The sequence below is a fragment of the Perissodus microlepis genome, chromosome 14 (genome assembly GCF_051167445.1).
Source record: "Perissodus microlepis isolate ML-2025 ecotype Zambia chromosome 14, ASM5116744v1, whole genome shotgun sequence".
Classification (NCBI taxonomy): domain Eukaryota; kingdom Metazoa; phylum Chordata; class Actinopteri; order Cichliformes; family Cichlidae; genus Perissodus; species Perissodus microlepis.
Genome location: NC_140474.1, coordinates 8,164,832 through 8,186,217, shown reverse-complemented (window position 1 = coordinate 8,186,217; position 21,386 = coordinate 8,164,832). Strand labels below are relative to the sequence as shown.

The window sequence follows — 21,386 nt, the reverse complement described above, 5'->3', positions numbered from 1 at the left end:
ATGTTTTTGCCAAAGATTTAAAGACCGCCTATGCAAGAAGGGTGAGTGCTACATTGTTTCAGCAACATCTATATGCATATGATATATAGTATAGTGAAGTTTCGTATGTAGGTAGCTACATTAGGACTAGGTTGTGTATGATACATTGTCTGTGATGTTTGTGCAATTGTCTGTCTGAGACTTAATATGCAGAAGGGACTAGCACATGAAAGAAGATTTCAGATAGATAGATACTTTTTAATTAAATCAAATTTGGAAGGCACATGAATGAAGGGAATATTACAGTTTCCAGGCAACATGAATTTCTAATAGTGTAAATTTCAAGTAGAAAACAAACAAGGGGGGAAAAAATCAATAAAACAAAACGAACACAAAACAATCACAAAAACGATCATCTCTTTGATATATACCAGTGTACATTCAAAATAAGCTTTTTTGGAGTACATAAATACTACAAAAATATCTTTGTGTTCACTCAAAACGTATAACAAACCCAACACTGCACGGTTTACAAGAACCAGTGATCCACACTTTCTTTCTGCTAAAAGCGATATTGTATTTCAATTTGTGTGTGTCTTGTGTAGGTTTGACATCACTTGTGCCGTTCAGTGTGTAAATTTGAAAGGGTTGTTTTTTTTCTCTCTCTCTCCATACATTCCGTATTGGCTCTCTGCGTGTAAAATACTGCAGTTCAATCATGCTTGTTAATTTTTAGTACAACTGTGTGCTTCTGGTTACAAACCAGGTAGAAGTAGCAGTGTAGTCTTATATGGAGAACAGCAAGGTGGTCCCTGGACTGACCACGTAGCATTCTTAGATCCCCCCCCCCCCCCACCCCCGACTGACTTGGTTGGACGAACCGGTCATAGACACGTCAACCGTAAGGTCTTTCTTAAAGCGATGGAAAAAAAATAGGTAGGCAAATGAAGTTCATCATAACAGCACCGGATAGTGACCGGGTTCACAACAAACTAAATTAAATATAGTAACATTATTTAGCGTTTATCTTTGCTATCTTGTAAATTAGGATTCGTGATGAATTGCCCGAATACGCATGCGCACTAAGTCGTGTAAGCGATGGCGACATTCCTGCTTTTTATGCGAGGAACAGGGTTGGATGGAAAGTTATCTCGATAAAACTGAGGGTTAGACAAACGTTATCGATACTTTGCATCGTCACAGTCGCTCGCTAGCTACTTCGACCGTTTTAAGGTGCTGTTAACGCGAGCCTGCGTCGTTCATGAGAAGACCGCATACTATCTTGCTAACTGTTAGCTAGGTAGCTTACGCTAGTATGTCACACTTTGCCTTGTCTTGTGTTTGTCTGGGTAGCTAGCAAGTTATCATCAGCTTCAGGTTCTGCAGAAAGTTGCTGGTCATCCAAGCTTGCTGACGTTAAACATTTCGGGGAAGAGCTGCATAAGACTCATCACTGTGCATCGGCTTGTTCAGCAAGACTGCTGCTCTGCCAACTGACTGGGTGAGTAACGTTAGCTGGGCTTTTGGTAATAAGTCTTGTTTTGCTACAGCGAACAACATATTGACGATATCATTTTAAGGAAGTCGAACTAACCTGTAAGGTTATTGTTTGTCAGTACGTTGGCTACAATAAGGCTGCAGTTAGATAACTATTAGCTATGATATAACGCTAAGCACACACACCTGTAGCCAAAGTAAACAGTCTCGGGTGCGAGATAGTTAACCTTGTTAAAGGAGCTAAAAAAAATACCAACAATACCAACTGATACTGTGACATAAAATAGAAGGAGCTCGTGCGTGTAGTTGACCGGCCAGGTAATGTTAAACGAGTGTCAACGACATTGCTACGTCAAATACTTTCAGTCAAAGGATGACCAGCTGTTACCCCGTGTGCAGATGTCTGGTACGAAAATATGTCTAAGTGCTACAGTAAAATTTACGCATTACAGTTGAGCAAAAACTAGCGCGTGACCTGCTATTAAACAACGACAAGAAATATCATTACCACAATTTTGTGTGGCTGATAATTAAAATGAAAAGCTAGTTCAAATCTTCAAGGTGTTTTCCCGTTTTCTCTAAAACTGCAACTGAAAAACAGCTGGTGTGTCCTTGTCAACTGCTCTGTAGCCACAAACAAATGTCAGGCACAATCAGGGCAACAACAGATGTAACATCTGTTATCTGTTGTTATTTCGATACAGATTTCTTGCAGCGCAACTATAACAGGAGTTACAGCTGTTTTCTAGTCGTAGGTGGTGACTACTGATAGGCCATAGTTCTGAAAGTTTCAGATAACTTTGTTAAAGAAAGAGGAGCAAAAAGACTGAAGTATATACATCTGTTCATATGTTACTGCTGTCACTGCATCTGTTTGATAATCAAAATCATAATGTTCCACTTACCACAATCAAATTTGGAAAATGTGTAATGAACTTTCAGATCATCTTTTCCCATACGAGGGGGAAAAAAAAAGAAATTTTGACTTTAACTGCGTAAATGGTGGGTGGTCAGAGGAAATATAAAGAATTGCCTGTCATTAGGGATTTCCCTTAGTTGCTTCTCATTTTACTGACCTCCAGGTAGCTGTTGTCACTGTGGTGCTGGCAAGTAATTTACAACTAGAATAAAATTACCAGACAACCTACCAGCTGGTTGCAGTGATTGGCTTGGAGGCCTCAGAGCCACACAAGTCTGGCATTCATCTAAAGCCTGCTAGTGTTACAAAAATTAACCACATGGCAATCTCTCATGGCTGTATAAATGGTTCTGCAGGCCTAGTTCATTGACCATCACACTGTAAACTGACTTTGTTGTTTGGGCTTAAGGAGGGGAGGGACTAAAGCGAACAGATAAGCCAGATCACAGTGAGGTTTAGGCACGCATGCGCCAGAGAGTAATTAAGTTCAAGGACACGTTACATTTCTTTCATGCTGTTCTGTTGCTTTTCACGGGAATTTTATTAACCATGTAACGATTGTATACATTTTATTTACAGTTGGGAAATCCTCAGTGTATAACTTTGGTATTTTACTCCCGTGTCAGTGGAGTGTTGAATAAAAAACAGTTTTGTTTGTTTGTTCTGTATTGTTTTGTTGTTTTCCCTAGAAATTCTCACATGGTCTAACTTTATTATGCATTTTTTTGAGTGTTAGAGTTTAGTAATTAATCACTGAATGGTCAGCTTTTAGGTATATTTGTTATGCAAGGGGTTTGTGTTTGCCAGTGGAGTATACTGGAGGAGACGGATGAGAAGGGAATCTTTGAAAGAACGGATTAATGGTTTTTCTCTATGCCATCATCCACTTTCTTTCTCCTCTCTCGTAGTCACTGTGTAAACCCTTCACAGCCCTGGTCTTATCTCAATGCTGATATCTGTCACATGATAAGTCATGTCCAAAACATTATACCACTGTACTTTCTTCTCACATTGTGATGCAAATGATTTTAAATTCAATAATAGGCTCATTAGGTTTGTTTTGAATTTGCCTCTTTCCTTCTTTTCTTAACTAGTTAAGGTATTTAACGTCTGATAAAAAATGGCATGTGACACATTTAACCACTTTTTAGTATCACTCTTATTCATTTCTGGTATTGATTCAAGTTGGCTTATGTGACGGCCTCAGAATGTACCCTGCACATTTTTTTTTGCTTTGTGTTGACAAACTATGTGTTATAGTACAGATGTTCCGCTTTTGCGTATATCTTGGCTTTTGGTTTGATATTTGATAAAGGTGACTGATAAACGGACTCCTATATACCAGACTTTTGCTATTACTGAGTACTCAAAGTGCTTTTATGGTGCATTCATAGATCAACTGCATGCGTTTGTGTTACTCATGTGAATCTGGTCCCATTGGAAGCCTACAAATATTTGCCTGTTATAGCCAATGTTTCAAGGATGACTATTAGGGCTGCTACAAACGATTATTTTGATAGTCGACTAGTCACCGATTATTTTTGCGATTAGTTGACTAATCAGATCATGCATCCATTGGACGTAAAACGTACAGCTTATTGCACCAGCATGCATCTGCTCTTATATAACTATCATTAGCTTACAGCTTTAAGTGTTTAAGGTATGTGCTAACTAAAAATAAAGACAAGATGATAGTTTATTAAATTTAAATGAAATTTGCAGATTCTTTCGGTGAAGTTTAATAAACTCAGCCGTCTGCTCCTTGCTATCTAAAATATAACAGGACACCGGAGTATATTCTCGAGCGTCTCACACTTCTGATAATCAGTTGTCTGCTTGACGTTTATTCAGCTGTGTAAAAACTATAACTTTAATCTCAGCCAAACCGATTTACTCAGGAACAAATAAAATACTGAAAAAAGCCAAACAATAACATTTTTAAGTTATCTAAGTGACTTGTATATCATGTTTAACCTGAGTAGCGAAAGACGGCGGTGGGTTTGAAAACGATTTGCCGGGAGTCCGGTGTTCCTACCGGCTATAGTGAACCTTGAACCCCGGCTAGCTATCGAGCTGGTGGGTAACAGACTTCTCCAAAAATGTTGGCGCGCTTCTGAAAATATGTGGTGTCTTGATAAACTGAGCAGTTATTTGAAGCTTAAAGAGTCATATTTACATTCTCGCCTGAAAATATGTTAAACATTTATTTTGTGACCCAGAAAGAATAATAAGAGTAATATTAAAACTAACTAGCTGCTGCCATTGTTGGAAACTGAGCAGGGCCGCGCTATGAGTTCTGGGATAGGTTGGGCCACGAAGTATACACCCGACCCATCCTTCAAATCTGGGGAAATGAAGGGCGCATTTGTCAGAGTCTTCGAATTTGGACAGTTTTTGTCGTGTCGCTGTAACGTAATCGGCCTCCAAATGCGGGCACCGGAGGATGCGGTTCCTGAATTTGGACACAGCTACAATACCGGACACAGCTTCTTCTTCTTCGGGGTTTAACGGCAGCTGGCATCCTTGTACATGCAGTGCTGCCATCTTATGTTTCAGTCCGTTATTACACTCTTAAATCCTACTACTTATTCCTGCGTCTTTTGGGATCCTACAAAGCTTCAAACGGCGCATCGACTATTAAATTAGTCGTCAACGATTTTGATAGTCGACGTAATCGTGACTAGTCGACTAATTGTGGCAGCCCTAATGACTATGACCAATAGCTGGAAGCAAGTTACAGTAAGATATTTTAACAGCTTACTACAAAGTTTCTTAAGCCCTCCTTCTTTATAAAACTGAAGTTGAACCATAGAACTCCATTTGCCCTAAAATTCCAATGATAAGCTTATCCACAGTCCTTGAGAGAAGTCCAGCTGATGGTCTTTAGTGACACAGGATGATGCATATTTTTCATCTAATTTTGAAATATTTTAACTTGCGTGAATTAGGATTCCTCTCTGTTCGTGTCACCCAGCACAGATTTATTTAAATTTGCTTCATTACATTGTTATTGTAAGTATTCACGGTGCACGAAAATGCATAGTAAGAGGTCAACAAACACACACACACACACACACACACACACACACACACACACACACACACACACACACACACACACACACACAAGATATTCCTGATATCTGATTAAAAAGTTATTAAACGAGGAAAAAATCTGACTAGTTGGCTAGTGTGATGTAATTAAGTACTCAGTAAACAGCCAAAATTGAGCCTTTTGAAATGGATGAGGGTCAAATATTGGCTATACAAAGATTGTGTGTATATTTAAAAGCCATTTGAAACTGTTAGTCACATTTTCCAGTAATCAAATTGACTTTTAAATGTCACTGAAATGTGTGGCATTTTGTAACATGCACCAAATTGTACAAACATCATGGCAGATTATTTGTTTGCTGAATGGCTACCATTAACAGTGCCAACATCAGCAGTCATAGACCTAATGTCTTAGAATCAGTAAAGATGTCACTGGCATTGTACATTTAATAAAACAATATTTTCCTTAACCCAATACAATTTCTGGTACAGACTGTTAAGGACAACGTTTAAACATCACATACATAATTTATAAAGCTATTTTGGTCTTTGCACTTTAAGCACTTTGGTGTTCAGCATGTTGAACGCAGACTTGAGGAGGTGGTTATCGACCACCAACCTTGTGTGTGTATATACAGTTTCAGTGTGAATCATTGAACACTCTCTAATCAAGAGAAAGAAACAATAAAGACTCTAAACTTTTTAACTGCACGACATTTTTTACTCTGCATTTAGTCTTGGGTTTAGACTTGTCAAAATGCCATCCTCAACTCATGCATCAGAGAAATATCTTTCAATAGAGTTTATGTTGCTGGAAGTGAGAAACGATGGATGTATCCAGAAATAAATTAAGCTTTGCACCAAATTGCCACTCACTGTAGTTCATCTCAAGGCCACTCCTTAGGACATGTCTGTGTCTTAATTTAAAATAATGTGTGTCAAGTGTTGTGATTTGACCCACTGTTTTGAGTTAGAGCTTGATTTGAAGTCCAGTTTTCCAGGACATTACATGTCCCTAAACCTCTCAGCAAAGCAAAAATGAGCTTACTGAAAACACACTGAGCCACCATTGGCAAATTTATGCACATAGCAGGTCAAGTAATCAAGCTACCACAATAAACTTGATAAAATACTGCAAAATATTGTTTCTCCTTAGCAAACAGAAGGGAACTGTGTGTCTTTAGAGTAGTCACAGTTTTTGTCAAACGCCCCAAAAGTCAGAATCACTGGTGCTCATGAGAGTAGGTAAGCAAGCTGTCAGTCGTGACTATCAATGAATGGTTTACATGGAGACATTAGAATATTAGAGTAATGAATATTCTTCATTTTGGACCAGACAGCCAATTCTGCCATTGCAAGGTAGTGTTGTTGTTTTTGTTTGTTTGGTGTTTTTTTTTTTTTTTTTTTTTTTTTTTTAAATAATTGTCATCCCAAGTCAACTGTAGATGCTAAACTTGGTTGTTTTATGTTTTTTACACTGTGGCCAACATAGGCTACGTCCACACGTACCCGGGTATTTTTGAAAACGCAGATTTTTCTATGCGTTTGCACCTTTCGTCCACACGTAAACGACGTTTTCGGTCTGTTTTCAAAAATACCCGTGTACGTGTGGACGTAGCCATAGTTTAGCCCCTGTGTACATAAAAAAAAAAAAACCCCCCCCCAAAAACAAAAAACAAACAAACAAACAAAAAACATGTCGCTAGAAACTCCCAAAATGATCAGTGATAATCTTGTCATAATTCAGAATTCAGTTAGTTTGATATAATAACTAGGGGTGGGCAGTATAAATGATATCCGGTAGAAACGATATAAATTTGGCCAACAGTAGAGATTTTGACTATACCGCTCTACGGCGATAGCGCATGTTGATGGTGTCATCAAGCTGCGCCTGTTTTGGTCGAAAGCATTGCAGTGGCTGCAAACAACATCATCTGCAAATTATGCCAGGCAACAGTAATAGCAAAGAGACGAAGCACTTTTGGAATATGGGGAAAGCCAAAAACTGCGCTTCCTCCACTTCCCTACCATTGATTCATTAATGCTGAATTCTCTCGCAGCTGCTCTATTCCCATGTTGTTGCAGTATATTAATGACTAACCTCGTATTGTGGATGGATTATCTCAGTTGTTCTCCTAACTGAAGTTTGGTCCGTTTACAGCATCCTGCCATGTGATTGCATTTGTCCCTAACCTCATGTTAACTTTTATCGAGTGGAAAAGTATTAGCGTCCATCCTTCAGCTTCACTGTGCTAATGTTATGCTAACATAGGTGTTTTGCTAGTGATCACGTAGGACATCATTATATACCAGCTAGTCCAACTTCAGTAACCCTACAGAAGTCACTGCAGACTCCTGACTACGGTAGCCGTAACGCTCTGGCAATCCATCAAGCGGTGCGGCTTCATAGCTTACCAAAGTCGTACTAAAACATTTTTGACAGATTTCTGCGCGCTGTGTACAACATAAAATTGGTTTGAGGTCAGTAAGCACAACCAGAATTCATACATAAGGAACACTGTCGATTTTTGAGAAAATTAAAGGATTTTAAGTGTGCCTTATAGTGTGTAAAATACGTTATACAGAAGAAAAGAATATATCGCGATATATATCGTTACCGCACATGCTTCAAATTATACTGTGATATGGATTTTAGGCCATATTGCCCAGCTCTACTAATAAGTCTTTAAAAGGTGACTGATGATTTGATTTGATCTAATTTATGAATGTGGGGACCCAGAAGGATCAACCCTGGTCCTTCATGCTTACTACTGTTTCTTCTGAGAAAGTTGCTATGCGTTTTCTGCAAGCTCAAAATTGTCAAGCATCATGGTAGCTTATAAAGGTACCATGATTCCTTTATAGGCATCCAAAATGCCGGTTTTGATTTCTGTGATGGAGTTGCTTTCGTGACTCGTCAAGTGATGCCGTTGACAGTGGCATGCGGTCTGTTGACATCACATCTTCCGGTCAATTCAGCTTGCCCGGAAAACCCAGCCAAGTAGGTACTAAAAAAGTACTTGTTACCGGTTACTACCACTTAATGCAAGATCGCAAAAACCCAGTCAAGCTGAGTTGAGCCAGGACGAGTAGGTACTAGTGGAAAAGGACTAATAGTGTGTACAGACAGAGAGGAGAAAAAAGCTGCAGCCTGCAGACATTATAGGTAAATGTATTTCTCAGCACAGGCTGAATGACTCCCAAGATGTTGACGTCATAAACCTTTTTGGTACACTTTGTACATTTCCATTGATCACTCTGTCTTCGTTGCAGCAGTACCTCTTCAGTGGTGTGAATGAGGGAGACATGGCAGACCACACGCCACCTCTGGAGTCTGGCCAGCTTCTCAGCCCTGAACTCCCAATCCTGGCCTCACCACCACCCCCAGCCATGGTCAACGGGGAGGGCCCCCAGCAGGTACACTAATTTTTGTCCAATATTAGTCACACTTACTGACTTAAGTCTGTTGGGCCCAAGTTCATTTCTGACAAAACTGCCTTGGGATTACATTTGAGGAAATTTGTTCTAAATGGTGCTTCTACTTTATCTATTGGCATTTAGGTGTTCAGGTGTAGAGCTGCTGTGAGTTTGATTTCATTTCAGGGCTAAAGGTGTTTCTTTGTGTGTGTTGGGAGTATTAGCTATTGTGTAATACTTGAGTCTGAGATATTGATGCCATTGATCGCACTACATAAATGAACTCCATCAGTGAAATTGAGAATTTTTCACTGGTGCACTTAAAGCACTTCTACGCAAGTAGTAACACTGGAGGCAGTGACGGTAAATTTTTTGACCAGCATGGCAGAGACGCACTTCTGTGGGATTTTTACAGAATAGCTACAGTCCAGCAGTGACTCCTGTGTCATGCAATAATAAATCCAAAAAGTGTTTGAAACCCTACATTTGTAGAGTTATTTACTATGGCTGACTGTTATATTTCATATGAAATTGTATTTCTTTTTTTCTTTTTTTTTTTTTAGTAAGAAACTGTTATCAGATGAACTTAGATCTACCTCTTGTCAATTGCAATTTGTTTGAAGGCTTGTTTCAGATGCTAAACAAACTATGCCGCTATAGTTCTTACTCAGTTCAGTATTGAAACAGCCAAAATGGGTTTTGCTGTGCTCACTTCATTTGCTCATTGAACAAATTTCACAGGCAACAGGTGCCACTCCTCTCTCGGTTTTGATAGTTTTGCTATATATGTACAGGAAATGGATTGGACCCCACACCTGCCTCAATCATCTCTTGTCAGCATCAGGGTGAGATTGAGCGGTCCTGACAAGCCTCTGTGATATCCCTGTCATTTTGATGGTCACCAGTCCAATTTGTTTAAGTTTCCCCAACTTCCTGGGGGATGGCAGGGAATCCACAGTGATATCTTTTTGTCACTTCCCCAGTCTTATGCAGTTTGTCCTGATAAGACTTGCTAATATTAGCACTGCCTTACAAACATGCCTTTCTAGCCATTGCCGTCATTTTCCACAGTGGAAAAACCCTCACCTGAATCAGGCTTTGTTCAAACAGAGATCAAATTTTGCTTGCGGTGCTCAGCTATGGGTCTGTTGTCCTCAGGGAATTCGGTTACATTACCATCATCCACAAAGACCTTACCTGATTACCTGAACATGTTCTGTGTCAATATTTAAACTGTTTAAAAATGTGAGGAAATAAAAAGCCACTTTTTCTGCCTGGTCTACATAATTACACCCCCTGCTCCTTGAAAATCACTTACATGTTACTTGCATATGAAAAACAAATACCAAAAATATGTAATTCAGCTTTGTTTTGTTTAGTTGTTTAAAAAAAATCTTACAGAGCCCTGTCAGAAGTATATAACACATTAGAGTAAATGAAAATAAAATAAAACATAAATAAAATACAATAATGTAATCTTTACTCTCTGTTCACACACTAGGTGTGGCATGCCATGGGGACTAACTTGGGGGCATGTTGCAAGGCCAGGGGTTAACCAAATACCATTCACTACTTTATACAAAAACTGTTGTTTTCTATTTAATATGACAATTTTGTGTTTGGGCAGCACAATAGTGCAGTGCTTACCACAGCAAGGAAGTTCTGGATTTCTACTTCCTGTTCAGCCAGAGCCTTTCTGTGTTGAATTAGCATGTTCTCCCTGTACCGGCACAGTTTTCGCTTATGTACTCCAGGTCCTCCACAGTCCTAACCCATGCATGTTGAGTTGATTGGTGATTCTAAATTGTATGCAAGTAGTTAGTGGTTGTGTACCCTTTGGTAACCCTTATTTGGGTAGGTGGTTTGGAATGTAGTTGAAGCTGTTGAAAGATGGCAGCAGAAATAAACATGGCACTTTTTCTTTTTTATAATGTTTTTTTTGTTTATTGCTTTCCCTACCATTTTCTTTCTGTTGTCAAAATTGGACCTTGTGTGGTAGTTACTGCTGAGTAACTGCTTTATTAATAGTATATTTAAAAAAACAAATAAACACAATAAAAATAGATTTGGGTTGTGGATGAACATTTTTAACCAATAGCTTAAAAAAAATGACAAAAACTAAATATTGAGAACACGGTGCTGAAAATAGGAAATGTTCCACAAGGTAACCTTTTGGATAGCATCCATTATGTATGTGTTTTTCAATGAAAGGGTGACAAAACTGGATATTTTGCGGCACATTTTCAAGGTCAACCTATTCCATCTATATCTATCATTTTTAGCAATGTTGTATGGGTACATGTCCTTGAAAATAAAAAGGCTTATTAGATACATAAGTAAGCAGTTGGGTGTGTCATGCTTGCAGTGGGTTTCCTGCTGGTGATGTTCTACTGTTCTTTTTTTCCCTTTGAAGAGCAGATAGTGGTGGTTCACACACACAAAGCACTGTGGCGCCCAGAGCACAGCCACTACATGTAATTTATTTTAACTATGATTAATATCTTTTGATTATTTTCAGTCAGTCCATCAATAGTTTCAACTTTTATATCAGTGCCCTCATACAAATTAATTTGTCTGCACACCCACCTTCAGTGTTGATTTTTTTTTTATAACATTATCTGATATTATCTGACCCTAATCTTTGCATTTTCATGTTATTTTTTATCTTATTTTTGATAAACACAAATGTCAGAAACATTTAAAGTGCTATTTGTAGTCTTGATTCTTATCATTTTTGTGCTGGTGATTTTATTTTACTATAGTCTAAAATCTCTTTTGTGAGGGACCAAACATGTTTGTAAGTAAGAAAAACCCTTCTGGGGTTATTTGTTGTTGTGTTTTTTGTTTGTTTGTTTTAGTACATTGTGCAGATGACATGTGGCACAGTTTGTGGCCACCTGAAAATAATACTGGCATTTTGCAATATTTCATATAGGGGTTATCACCCATCATTGTTTGAGTGATGCTGTAAATCTAATGTGTTATAGTGTTGTGTCTGAGGAGGTGCGTAAATATCATGACAGCTGCAGAGTGAGGAGCAGGAACCACTGGAGGGGTCTGGGCCCTGACAGAATGAGGCAGGACTGAGGTGACAGTGAAGAGGATTCACAGCGATGGCTGACCCCTCTATTTCTGACCTTTTAGTTAGAGAAGCTACAAGAACACTTCTTTCTTTCTTTCTTTGTTCTTGTTGTTGTTGTTGTTGTTGTTGTTGTTGTTTAGTTTAGTTTTTTTCCCCCTCTTTCTCCGGTCTTGGCTTGGTATTAACTCTCTATTGGACCAATTATTCTGACTCACAGAGGAAGCTGTTGTCTGGAGGTCATTACCTGAGATGATTCTATTTAAGAGATGACTTTGGCTACAGTGTGATTCACTGCTTCTTTCCATTTAAGTTCCCCCCCCCCCCCTTTTTTTTTCTGCTTTTGCCGTTTGGTTTGTAGCTAAATTGGTAACAGATGAATCAGTCTCTTTCTGTCAATGTTTAAGCCTAGCTAATGGCTTATGTACTTAGCTGTTGGCTGTGCTGATGGATATATGTTCTTTTTCTGTTCATTACTCTTTTTCATTAGACCTGCCATTTAATGTTTCTGTGCTCTTTGTGCTTATGTTCTTGTGTTTTGATGGATTTTAGGTCTGTGTTCGTAACCTAACAGATTGTAGGGAATTAGTATCAGTCCTTGGTACAGACGTCTTGCTGTGCAGTTTCTGTTAGAAAGCCTGCCAAGGAACCATCCAACCTTTTGGGAAATGTATATAATAGCTGCTTATTTCAAGACAAAGTAGCACATTTGAGAGAAGGCTTAGAAAGAATACTGAATGAAGAAATTGCTTTCACTTGTAGTCTGTGCAGATGCAGTCTTGTCAGTTTCCCATTTTTAACATGAGATGAGCTTTAAACATGAAAAGTCGACTTTGGTCAAGTGTTATACTCAGTATTAAATGGTAGATACAAAAACTGAAGCTGGGACATAGCCATGAGTCTGTGGTCTGCTTGTGGCTGTGTCTCATGCGTGGGCTACTGTTACTGTGGGATAGTGAGACCTCACTCCCAATTCAGCTGTCTCTAGTGTCGGCCTTGTATGCTATTGCCAGACACAGGAGACAGGGCCTTGAATATGTGCCTCTCATAAGTTGCCAGAGGGCTTGAGATGTTGTGACAAAAATGCAACCCACTCTGCTTGTCTCCTGGTCAGCCACTGAATCATCTGTGAAGATGAAGGTGAGCCCACTATTTGTCAACTATTGTGAGGGGGCGAACAGTGCGTGACTCGGCAGTGTTTAGGACACTTTCCTCTAAGCCAGTAAGATGAACCACCATCACTGCTGCACCAGTATTCAGAAGAGACACAAGTACTAGTTAAGCATTGGCACAGTATTTCTGAGCTGAGAAAAAATATCCAGTTATCAGTGCAGATGATATTCCTATTTGCCGTCTGTGTATTTTGAAACCAGATACCAGAACAAGGGCTGGATCAGTTTGTGAAAACGTACACTCACCAGCTAACATCCTGTAACTGACAAGCCGTTAGCCAAAGGTTAAATGGTAATAAGTTAAAAAGAAAAAAACACGACACTATTGTTTCAACATCACAACCACTAAGCCCCTGTTTTGTGTTGTAATCTTATTTAGCCACTGCTTACCAAATGCCTTCCCTGTAAAATTTTTAAAAACTGCACCCCATTGTCAAATGTGTATGCTATAAAAAAAAGAAAATATTACTGTGACTTCATAACCCTGGATTAAGTAAAGGTTTGGCCGTGTTTTAAGAGACTACAAAGCTTTTGCAATAAACTGGCTGACAGACCTGTGGCATCATTCATCTTCCCTCTGCTACTGATGTGAAGAGACCCACTGCTTGACAGTTACTGCTGGTTGGAAGCTGACTCTTGGTTTTCACTTCACTGTCTACAAGCATTCGCCTGTGCGTCCTTTTTAAGATGCACAGGAAATCAGGCTTTGCCTTTCTGTAACTAGCATTTATTTAGGTGTGTTTTTAACAATTTGGTGTTAAGTTATAAGGAGCTCATTACCTGCTGTGGTTTAAGAGGGCACAAGATGACTGCTGGCAGAGAGTTTGCAGACGTCTGCAAGTTTTTGTTCTGCTTGCTTAACAGGTTTTTGATTAATTGCTTTCCTCTAGTTCTAGATTTTCTTGTACTTATGGCAAATGGGCATTGTTGGTGAGCTTTTTTTCACTCTGGCCTTTGCTTTGAAGTATCTGCTGTGTGTGAAGAGCTTTGGCGCACCCTCATGCAGACATGCAGTGACACTTGACACACATTGCAGTGGTTACTGAAATAATTACAGCATTTTATCAAAACATGCTTTCAAACGCGAAAGCAAATTGCATGTTGATAACTACAGTTGATAAAGGTGTGGAAGGAAGTAATAACTAGATTTGTAGAAAAAAAAGCTTTTTTGTTATTATGCACTAAAATGCCATAAGTAGTTTTTGTAGCAGAGATTCTGCCCCCTTTTTGACGACACTGAATTTGGCCGTGATGTCACGGAAATAGGTGAAGCCAATCTTAGTTAATGGCCCATTCAGAAATATGAAGACAAATCCCTTGGGTGACGTAATATGATACATTGTGCTCTTTAGGTATCTTGAGACAGTATTTTTTTAAAAACAAAACAAAAAACAACCCAACAACAAAGTGCATAAATATATAGCAGGGTTTCTAAGGTAAATTTAAACTTTTAACTTTGGTTGTTTTTTGTTTTTGGTAGAAGTTGTATTTTCTTTTGAATCGCAGCAAACAAATGTCATAGCAAACACTGCTTGGCAGGATGGTTGGAAGGAGGGAAATCTAGAAGAAAACATGGGCAGTGGAAAAGAATAACACATGAATTTTAATGTGGCCAAAACTGTGAAACTACCTGGGCTTTCGACTGACCAAATAGTGACCAAGCTAGAAAATCTCAGCCAGGAAACAGACTTTGAGTCCAAGGACTGTTTTGATAGTGGAACAAAGTGCCTTCACTTTAATGAGAGATTGCTTTGGAAGCAGTACACTCAGCACAGCACTTCACAAGTGTGGGCTATGTGGTAAAGTAGCCAGATGGAAAGTGCTCCTGAGTAGGGGAAAAAAAAACCAAGCCAAAAGTAACAGGGCTGTGCATTACTTGCCTAGCACTAGTTTCACTGTCAAGCATGGTGGTAGAAGCATGGCAGTGATTTTCCTAAATATGTGATAAGAAAAGATGAGAGCCAGCTATTGAAAATCTCTCTTGACTATCATTATGCTGTTGACATCCTTTTTTATTTGTAACAATGCACTCATTTCCCAGCCATTGTTGGAATTGATTGAAAATTGACTCCAAACTGTACGCAGCCCAATGCACACCTTTCCAGAAATGTAACTACATCTCAGAATGACGTAGTAAAGGATTTCCAGGCCCTATAAACATGGCAACTTGATTTCAACAACAAAATGTGCTATATTGTAATTGTGTTGAGCTATTATTGCTTTGCAGTAGCTTCAGTTAAAAAGACTATTTTAAATTTATTAGCTCCAGCTGGATTGAAATGCACATAGAATCTCTGGACAGTAACAGCTGACCCAGTAGTATTTGGAGATGGAATAAAAGAGTGATGCAAAGATGTAAAACATGTGGGATATACTGTCATTTATTTTCAGTTGATTATTATTTGTAGGGATGTCACGATACCAGAAATTTAGTACATCGTATGAAGAGAATTACATGGTTTCAGTACCAAAGAAAATGATCTTTGCACAGAATTACACTCCTTTATTTAAAAAGTCATTTCAAATCGTTGAGACTATGGCAGTCAGTAATTTAAAATGTTATCATTATATTGTGTTTACCATAGCTGGAGAGTAGCCTAATGTTACAGTTACATAGTGAGAATAGTCAAATCTTCAAGTCAGGCTGTCAAAATAAAAAAGAGGAAGAGAGAAAATCCAAATCAGCTTAAGAAACAAACTGTACTGTAATTTATTTGGGATTTTTGCAAAACAGTGATCCCAACAGTGCACCCATTTAAATAGACTGCATCATTATTTTGCTCTGATAGTACTGCTGGTATAATAGTTAAGTTGATCAGGTATAAATTGCCTTTGTCTGCATATAGAAGTCAGTGGTGAATTACTTGAATTTTTTGTTTTTCTTATTGTCTGCATACCAGCATTTCAGTTCAGTTAGCTAATTGCTCAATTCTTATTATTGGCCAATTATTAACTTTTTAAATATGTAGATTTTGAAAGGTAAAAGTCTTGAATTCACGAATTTCAAACACCAATTATCCCCTCCACTGAATTGTGAAATATTCATATGTAGTTTGAAAACAACAATAAAATAAAAAAAAGGTTGTCTGGTTTTTGTGCACTGTAATATAAATATATACTTGTATTTTTTTAATTGAAGTACAGATTAATATAGGTCAAAACCATTTAAAAGCTATTACTGTATATCATTTTATATACTGACTTAATGCAAAGCTCAAACACCCCGTCATTCAGTAGTGTTTGGTCAGTATTGATGTGTGTTTAGAAATACGATGAGGCATAAAGTAGAGAAATGAAAACTAATTAACTTTGTAAACAAGATGCCAGTGGAAGCTGTTGTGTAAATGAGATGTATGAATCTATATGACTGACTGTGTGCTTTGGTAATGCTTTGTAGTTGCTCTAATACATATAACAGATTATCCTCTCTAAATTAATGGCACAGAGAAGAAGACGGTTATTTACAACAGCATGAAAACCTCTTTAAATGATTTTATTTTTCAGGGTTTTTTCCCCCCCATCCCCTTATGTAACGTTTCCAGGGTATCCTGGAGGGTGGAGAATCATTAAATTGGTTTGAATCATCATTGCACACGCAAGTGTATGCCATCAGCTGCAGGGAGACTGCGTTAGTTCCTGGCTAGTTCCGACACTGGCAGGATTTTTCCCTGTGTCATTTGGCTCCTGCTTCCTGTCCACCCAGCTGCTATCTCGCATCAACACACAGTAAACAATTAAGAGGAACAAATAGTGAGAAACCTGAACTCTGAGTCACCAACGGCAGAAAAACGTCAGAGCTAACAGCCACAAACGCATAGAACAGCCCCATTCTCCTGGGTAATAAAACACAGCAGTGGCCACCTGTGTGACAGCGTGTGCGTACTGATCCTCAATCTCTTTGCATAGGGCTCATACTTGGATGCAGATCTTTATAGCAGTGAGAACAAGATATACTGCTTAACCTTTGGACACACTGGTTGTATAAATTTGTGGCAGCTTAACTGAATTGTGTTGTTCCCTGTTGTGAATGTAACTGGGAAACCATTGCACATTTCAGTGCTTAGTCATCTGTGTGAAAAGTAACCTTTGCAGCATCCTAGCACTTCTTCAGAGTCTGTCTACTTACAAATAAAGTCATCACGCTGTTGGTCTTTACTGCATCTGGACATTTAAGACAGACAGCCAGCTTGGGTTGGAGATGGGCACAGAGGTTTTTGGAGCCAAGCAGTGACGTTGTGGATCTTTCTGTTTTGTTTTTTAAAAATAACTTTCTCCTTAATCTTTGTTGTTCTGCCATTGTCTGTGGTAGCACCTAGGCTGTGCTCAAATTATTAATTAATTCACTTGCACACTCATTCAATCACTATATAGTGTTGGCTGTATTGTAGGCTCACTAGGACATAACTGGAGACAATTGTTTATACATTTCAGACACTACATGTATGTACTGCTGCTGAGATTGTAGACCATGCACACCTCAAACTTGCTAATTTTTGGGGGGATAAATATAAACTGTATTTTTCTAAAACATTGTGAATCTGTGCCTCATTTATAGCCTAAAAAAGTAAAGTATGATGGAAACTGCAGGTGTAACTACGCTATTATATGATGATGATGATGATGATGATGATGATAATACATTAATTATGAATGAAAATTACCATTTCAAGTTGAAAATTGCAAATATTTCATAAGTAATCTACTTAAGTATGTATCACAAATGTATGTACAGTTTAGACTGAGCATTTAAAGTCTTGAATATAGCTCTCCTGTTTAAATCTGGCAGAGCAGGGGATGAGCCACTACATGGCTGAGGCTATTCTCAATGGGTGGGTAATATTTACAGTTGTATTTTTGAATGGCAAGACAAAGTTTCTGAATTCCCTGCTTATTTACTGAGTAGTACATTATATGGTTAGGCAGATATAGTCCTGCAAAAGCTTTCAAATTTGGCACGCTGATTGGGGCTAAATCGGGATCTTACAGACTTGGACACCCGTAAATGATCAGAACATAAGGTATTGTATTGTTATTGCTCGGATTTGGGCATCTTCACAGCATTCTTGCGCCATATTTTATTTTCATTCAAGATCCCATTTTGAAAAAGCGTCACTGGACCTCTGGTTAACTGCTGAACTGCTTGAACCTGTCATTGCTGTTTGCAGCTATATTTGACAGTAGGATTTTAAGTTAAGCTTTACATCTGAGCTTCCTGGGGATGTAAGAGCTATGTTTGTGCATGACACGTGGCACTATCAAAAGAGGAACTTGTCTTATCTGAAAGTGATTTATCTTTTATGGTGTCGTCCCCCCCCCCCCCCCATTCTGCAAAGTCAGTTTATGCATTAAAAATGTTAGATGTAGTTATTCTCAAACTAGTAGTTTTTTTTTCTGCTCCTTGTATATGTGGCAGGTTCTAAGGTCTCAAAAAAATGCACCAAATCCATTTGCTTGTTTCACTAATGGCAAGATAATGTTTTCAGTTTTGTTTTATTTTGTTTTAAACTCAGAGGATGATGAAGGATAAATAATTACAGATGAATAAGTAGATTTTGCCTTTTTGCGCTGTAGTCACTCTCCACTTAGTAAGCAGGTGTCCATAATTATTTTGTGTGGACACACAATAATGTCTACAAATTGCATGGTTGAATGACTGCAATATTTTAGATTAAAAAAATTTAAAAAAGGCAAGTGAAATCAAGCTGAAGGTTCACTATTCATATTTCACTTTGTGCTTTAGTCCATAACTGCCTGCAGGAAAAGGAAAAAGAATAAAGGAAAAAAAAATTATTCAATAATTCAAAGAGTGTCAGCCTAATGATTATATCCATTTCTTTTTAGTGTGTGTGAACTGCATAAACTAAAGTTTACCTTTTTTTTTCTCTGAAGTGTTTTTTATTTGATTTTGATGTTTTACAGTCAGATTGTGTGATTTTTGTTTTGTGGAAGAGTTTGTTGTACTCTTTGTCCAGCAGTGTCAGTGACGCAGAATATCGGGTAACTTGACATACGCTGATCAAGTGATCAGCACTGTCGCTTTAAGGAACGATCCATTTGGAGTAAATGAGGACAGATGTTAGTAAAGCACTGAGTACTTGCAAGCTGTGTGCGTTGTGTCACTATACAAATAATCTCTCGGTTTTGTTTCATTTTTGCTGCTTTCCGATCTTTAAAGACAGCACAAATGGCACCAGGCTGGAATTGTCACAAATGCAGGAGCTCTGCAGTTGAACTCCTACCACCTCATCTCCGCTCAAATTGATCGGAGTATTATGAGGATGTACGGCATGTTGCTCTGTGAATGGGAGAGAGAGACAGGGAGAGTATGAGGGGGAGGGAGAGAAGGGAGGGCGAGGGAAAGGGACTGTAGCGTAGTCGTATATGTCAGCCTCAGAAGCTGCGTGGGTCGCTCAGCTCCCTCACGCCATTGTTGTTGTTGTGAAAAAGAGAGAACAAAGGACTCCCCATGCTGTGGACCCCTTATACCTTTGCCGGCTCAGCTGTGCCATGATCACACCCTGATGGAATGCTCTTGAAATTAACCATATTAAGGAGCACAGCAGGCGTTAACTGAGCTGGCACGCAGTCAGTCACAGAGTCAAGAAGGGAACTGGAGAGGGAACTGAGGCATCATCTAAAGTCCTCCTTATTTTTGCTCCTGATTTCTTGGGCTCATCTGCCTCCTTTTCCGGAGAGTGGCTACTGCTGATAACGTTTCAATCCCTTCTGTGAAGGTTTGGCGTGGACATCGCTGTGGCTTATTTGTTGAAGGGGTTGCTGTGGATACTGACGGTAGGGAGGCTGCACTAGAGCCAGAGGCGAAAGTGAACAAGCCGCCTGCTGCAGAGAGAGACGCTGTTTGAGCAGATGCGGCTGAACCACGCTAAGCAAGCATGAGATTTATGAACTACTTTGTGTAAATGCTACGTCCAGTGCAAGAGACTGATCTCCATATTACTGCACTCCTCGCATCTTGTCAGTTTCTTCCTGGACTTTATGCAGGAGTTCATGGAAGTGGAGGATGTTAAAAGAAAACATCCTAGCCAGATGTGTTAGCATCGCAGGTCATGTGATTTCTCATGAGGGTTGGGTGAAATGGTGGAGGGTCTGATAGACCCTGGAGCATCTTTTCCTTTCTGTGACTGCGTGAACAGAGACGCTTGAATGAGAAAAAGCAATGCGGGCAACAGTAAGTAGCAGTCAAATCTTTCGCAAGCAAAATTTCCTTTGTTTGATTTTTATTGGCTGGCAGTGAATGTCACAGTATTGATTACAACAGTAATTTCCAGTGTAAAATTAAATGGGGGAGGCAATATCCTACAAAGCATGTTTGCTTCAAATCAAAGAGAGTGTAAAACAAACATACACATGCAGCCGTCTCTGAAGTAGCGAGACTTTGATTCACTTAGACCTCCCTTGCCCCTCCCACCACCTCCATCATCTACGCTTGCTGCTGACGCTGCTTGTGTGGGTTTGTATGGACATATGAGGCTCTGTGTGGCAGGCAAAGGGCTCTTTCCTCTCCCTGCTGAGCACATGAATGGGAGCAGTGTCAGAGATGGAGGTGCTGATGATTTCAGTGCTTGAAGAGAACCATAGTCAAAGCCCTTTGCTAGAGGAGTGTAGATTCTATGACAGCGACTTCCACAAGAGTGAGGTAACTAGCTCCCACACATAGTGCCAGGCAACAAAAGCCTAGTTGCGCATGTTTCAGACTTTAAAAAGACAAGTTAAAGGAATAATCAGTCTGTGATCTTGATATCTTCATTTTCTAACCTAAGCTAACCTGTTATTTAATTGAAAGGAGAAAAATAATGATTGTTATAAACTTACAATAACACTTTGGATGCAGCTCTTAAAAGAAAAGTTGTATTGTCAGAGACCTGGAAGGTGATTGGAAATGTCTTTACAGACCAAAATGTGCTTTTTAGTTTGTGCTTTCTTGGTTGTTTTTTGCTTTTTTTTTTTTTTTTCTCTGGTCTTTTGTAAATGACATAAGCAGTGTGACTCATTGTCGGCTACGTAGCTGTGTCTTTTCTTAATCAACAAATTTGTCTTTCCTGTACATTAGATTTAGCTGTGGCGAGAAACTGTTTTCCAGCCAATTATATTTTATATTATCATATTGATGTTTGTATTTTTTTAATGCTTTTTTCTTTTCTTTTTTTCTTTTTTACTATTATGTGGTTTTTACCTTTTTGACTTTCCTGAATTATACCTTCTTTAGGGTATGAGACGGTTTAATTATTTTAAAGTTATTCATTAAGCA

General features: G+C 38.8%; 1 protein-coding gene across 5 annotated transcripts in view; it reads left to right on the top strand.

Annotated features, from left to right (window-relative positions):
• The first annotated feature begins 961 nt into the window (after nucleotides 1-961).
• Nucleotides 962-21,386, top strand: part of fndc3a (fibronectin type III domain containing 3A) — a 48,036-nt gene continuing 27,611 nt past the window's right edge. Inside the window, exons 1-2 of one of the 5 annotated variants that reach the window (XM_084950238.1) lie at nucleotides 962-1,480; nucleotides 8,726-8,866. In XM_084950238.1, the coding sequence (XP_084806364.1) occupies nucleotides 8,756-8,866 (111 nt within the window). In that variant the 5' untranslated portion in view covers nucleotides 962-1,480; nucleotides 8,726-8,755. Of the gene's footprint in view, nucleotides 1,481-8,722; nucleotides 8,867-19,478; nucleotides 20,307-20,416; nucleotides 20,775-21,386 lie in introns of those variants that run through there. The other 4 variants (XM_084950237.1, XM_084950240.1, XM_084950239.1 and 1 more) reach the window with 4 other exon arrangements.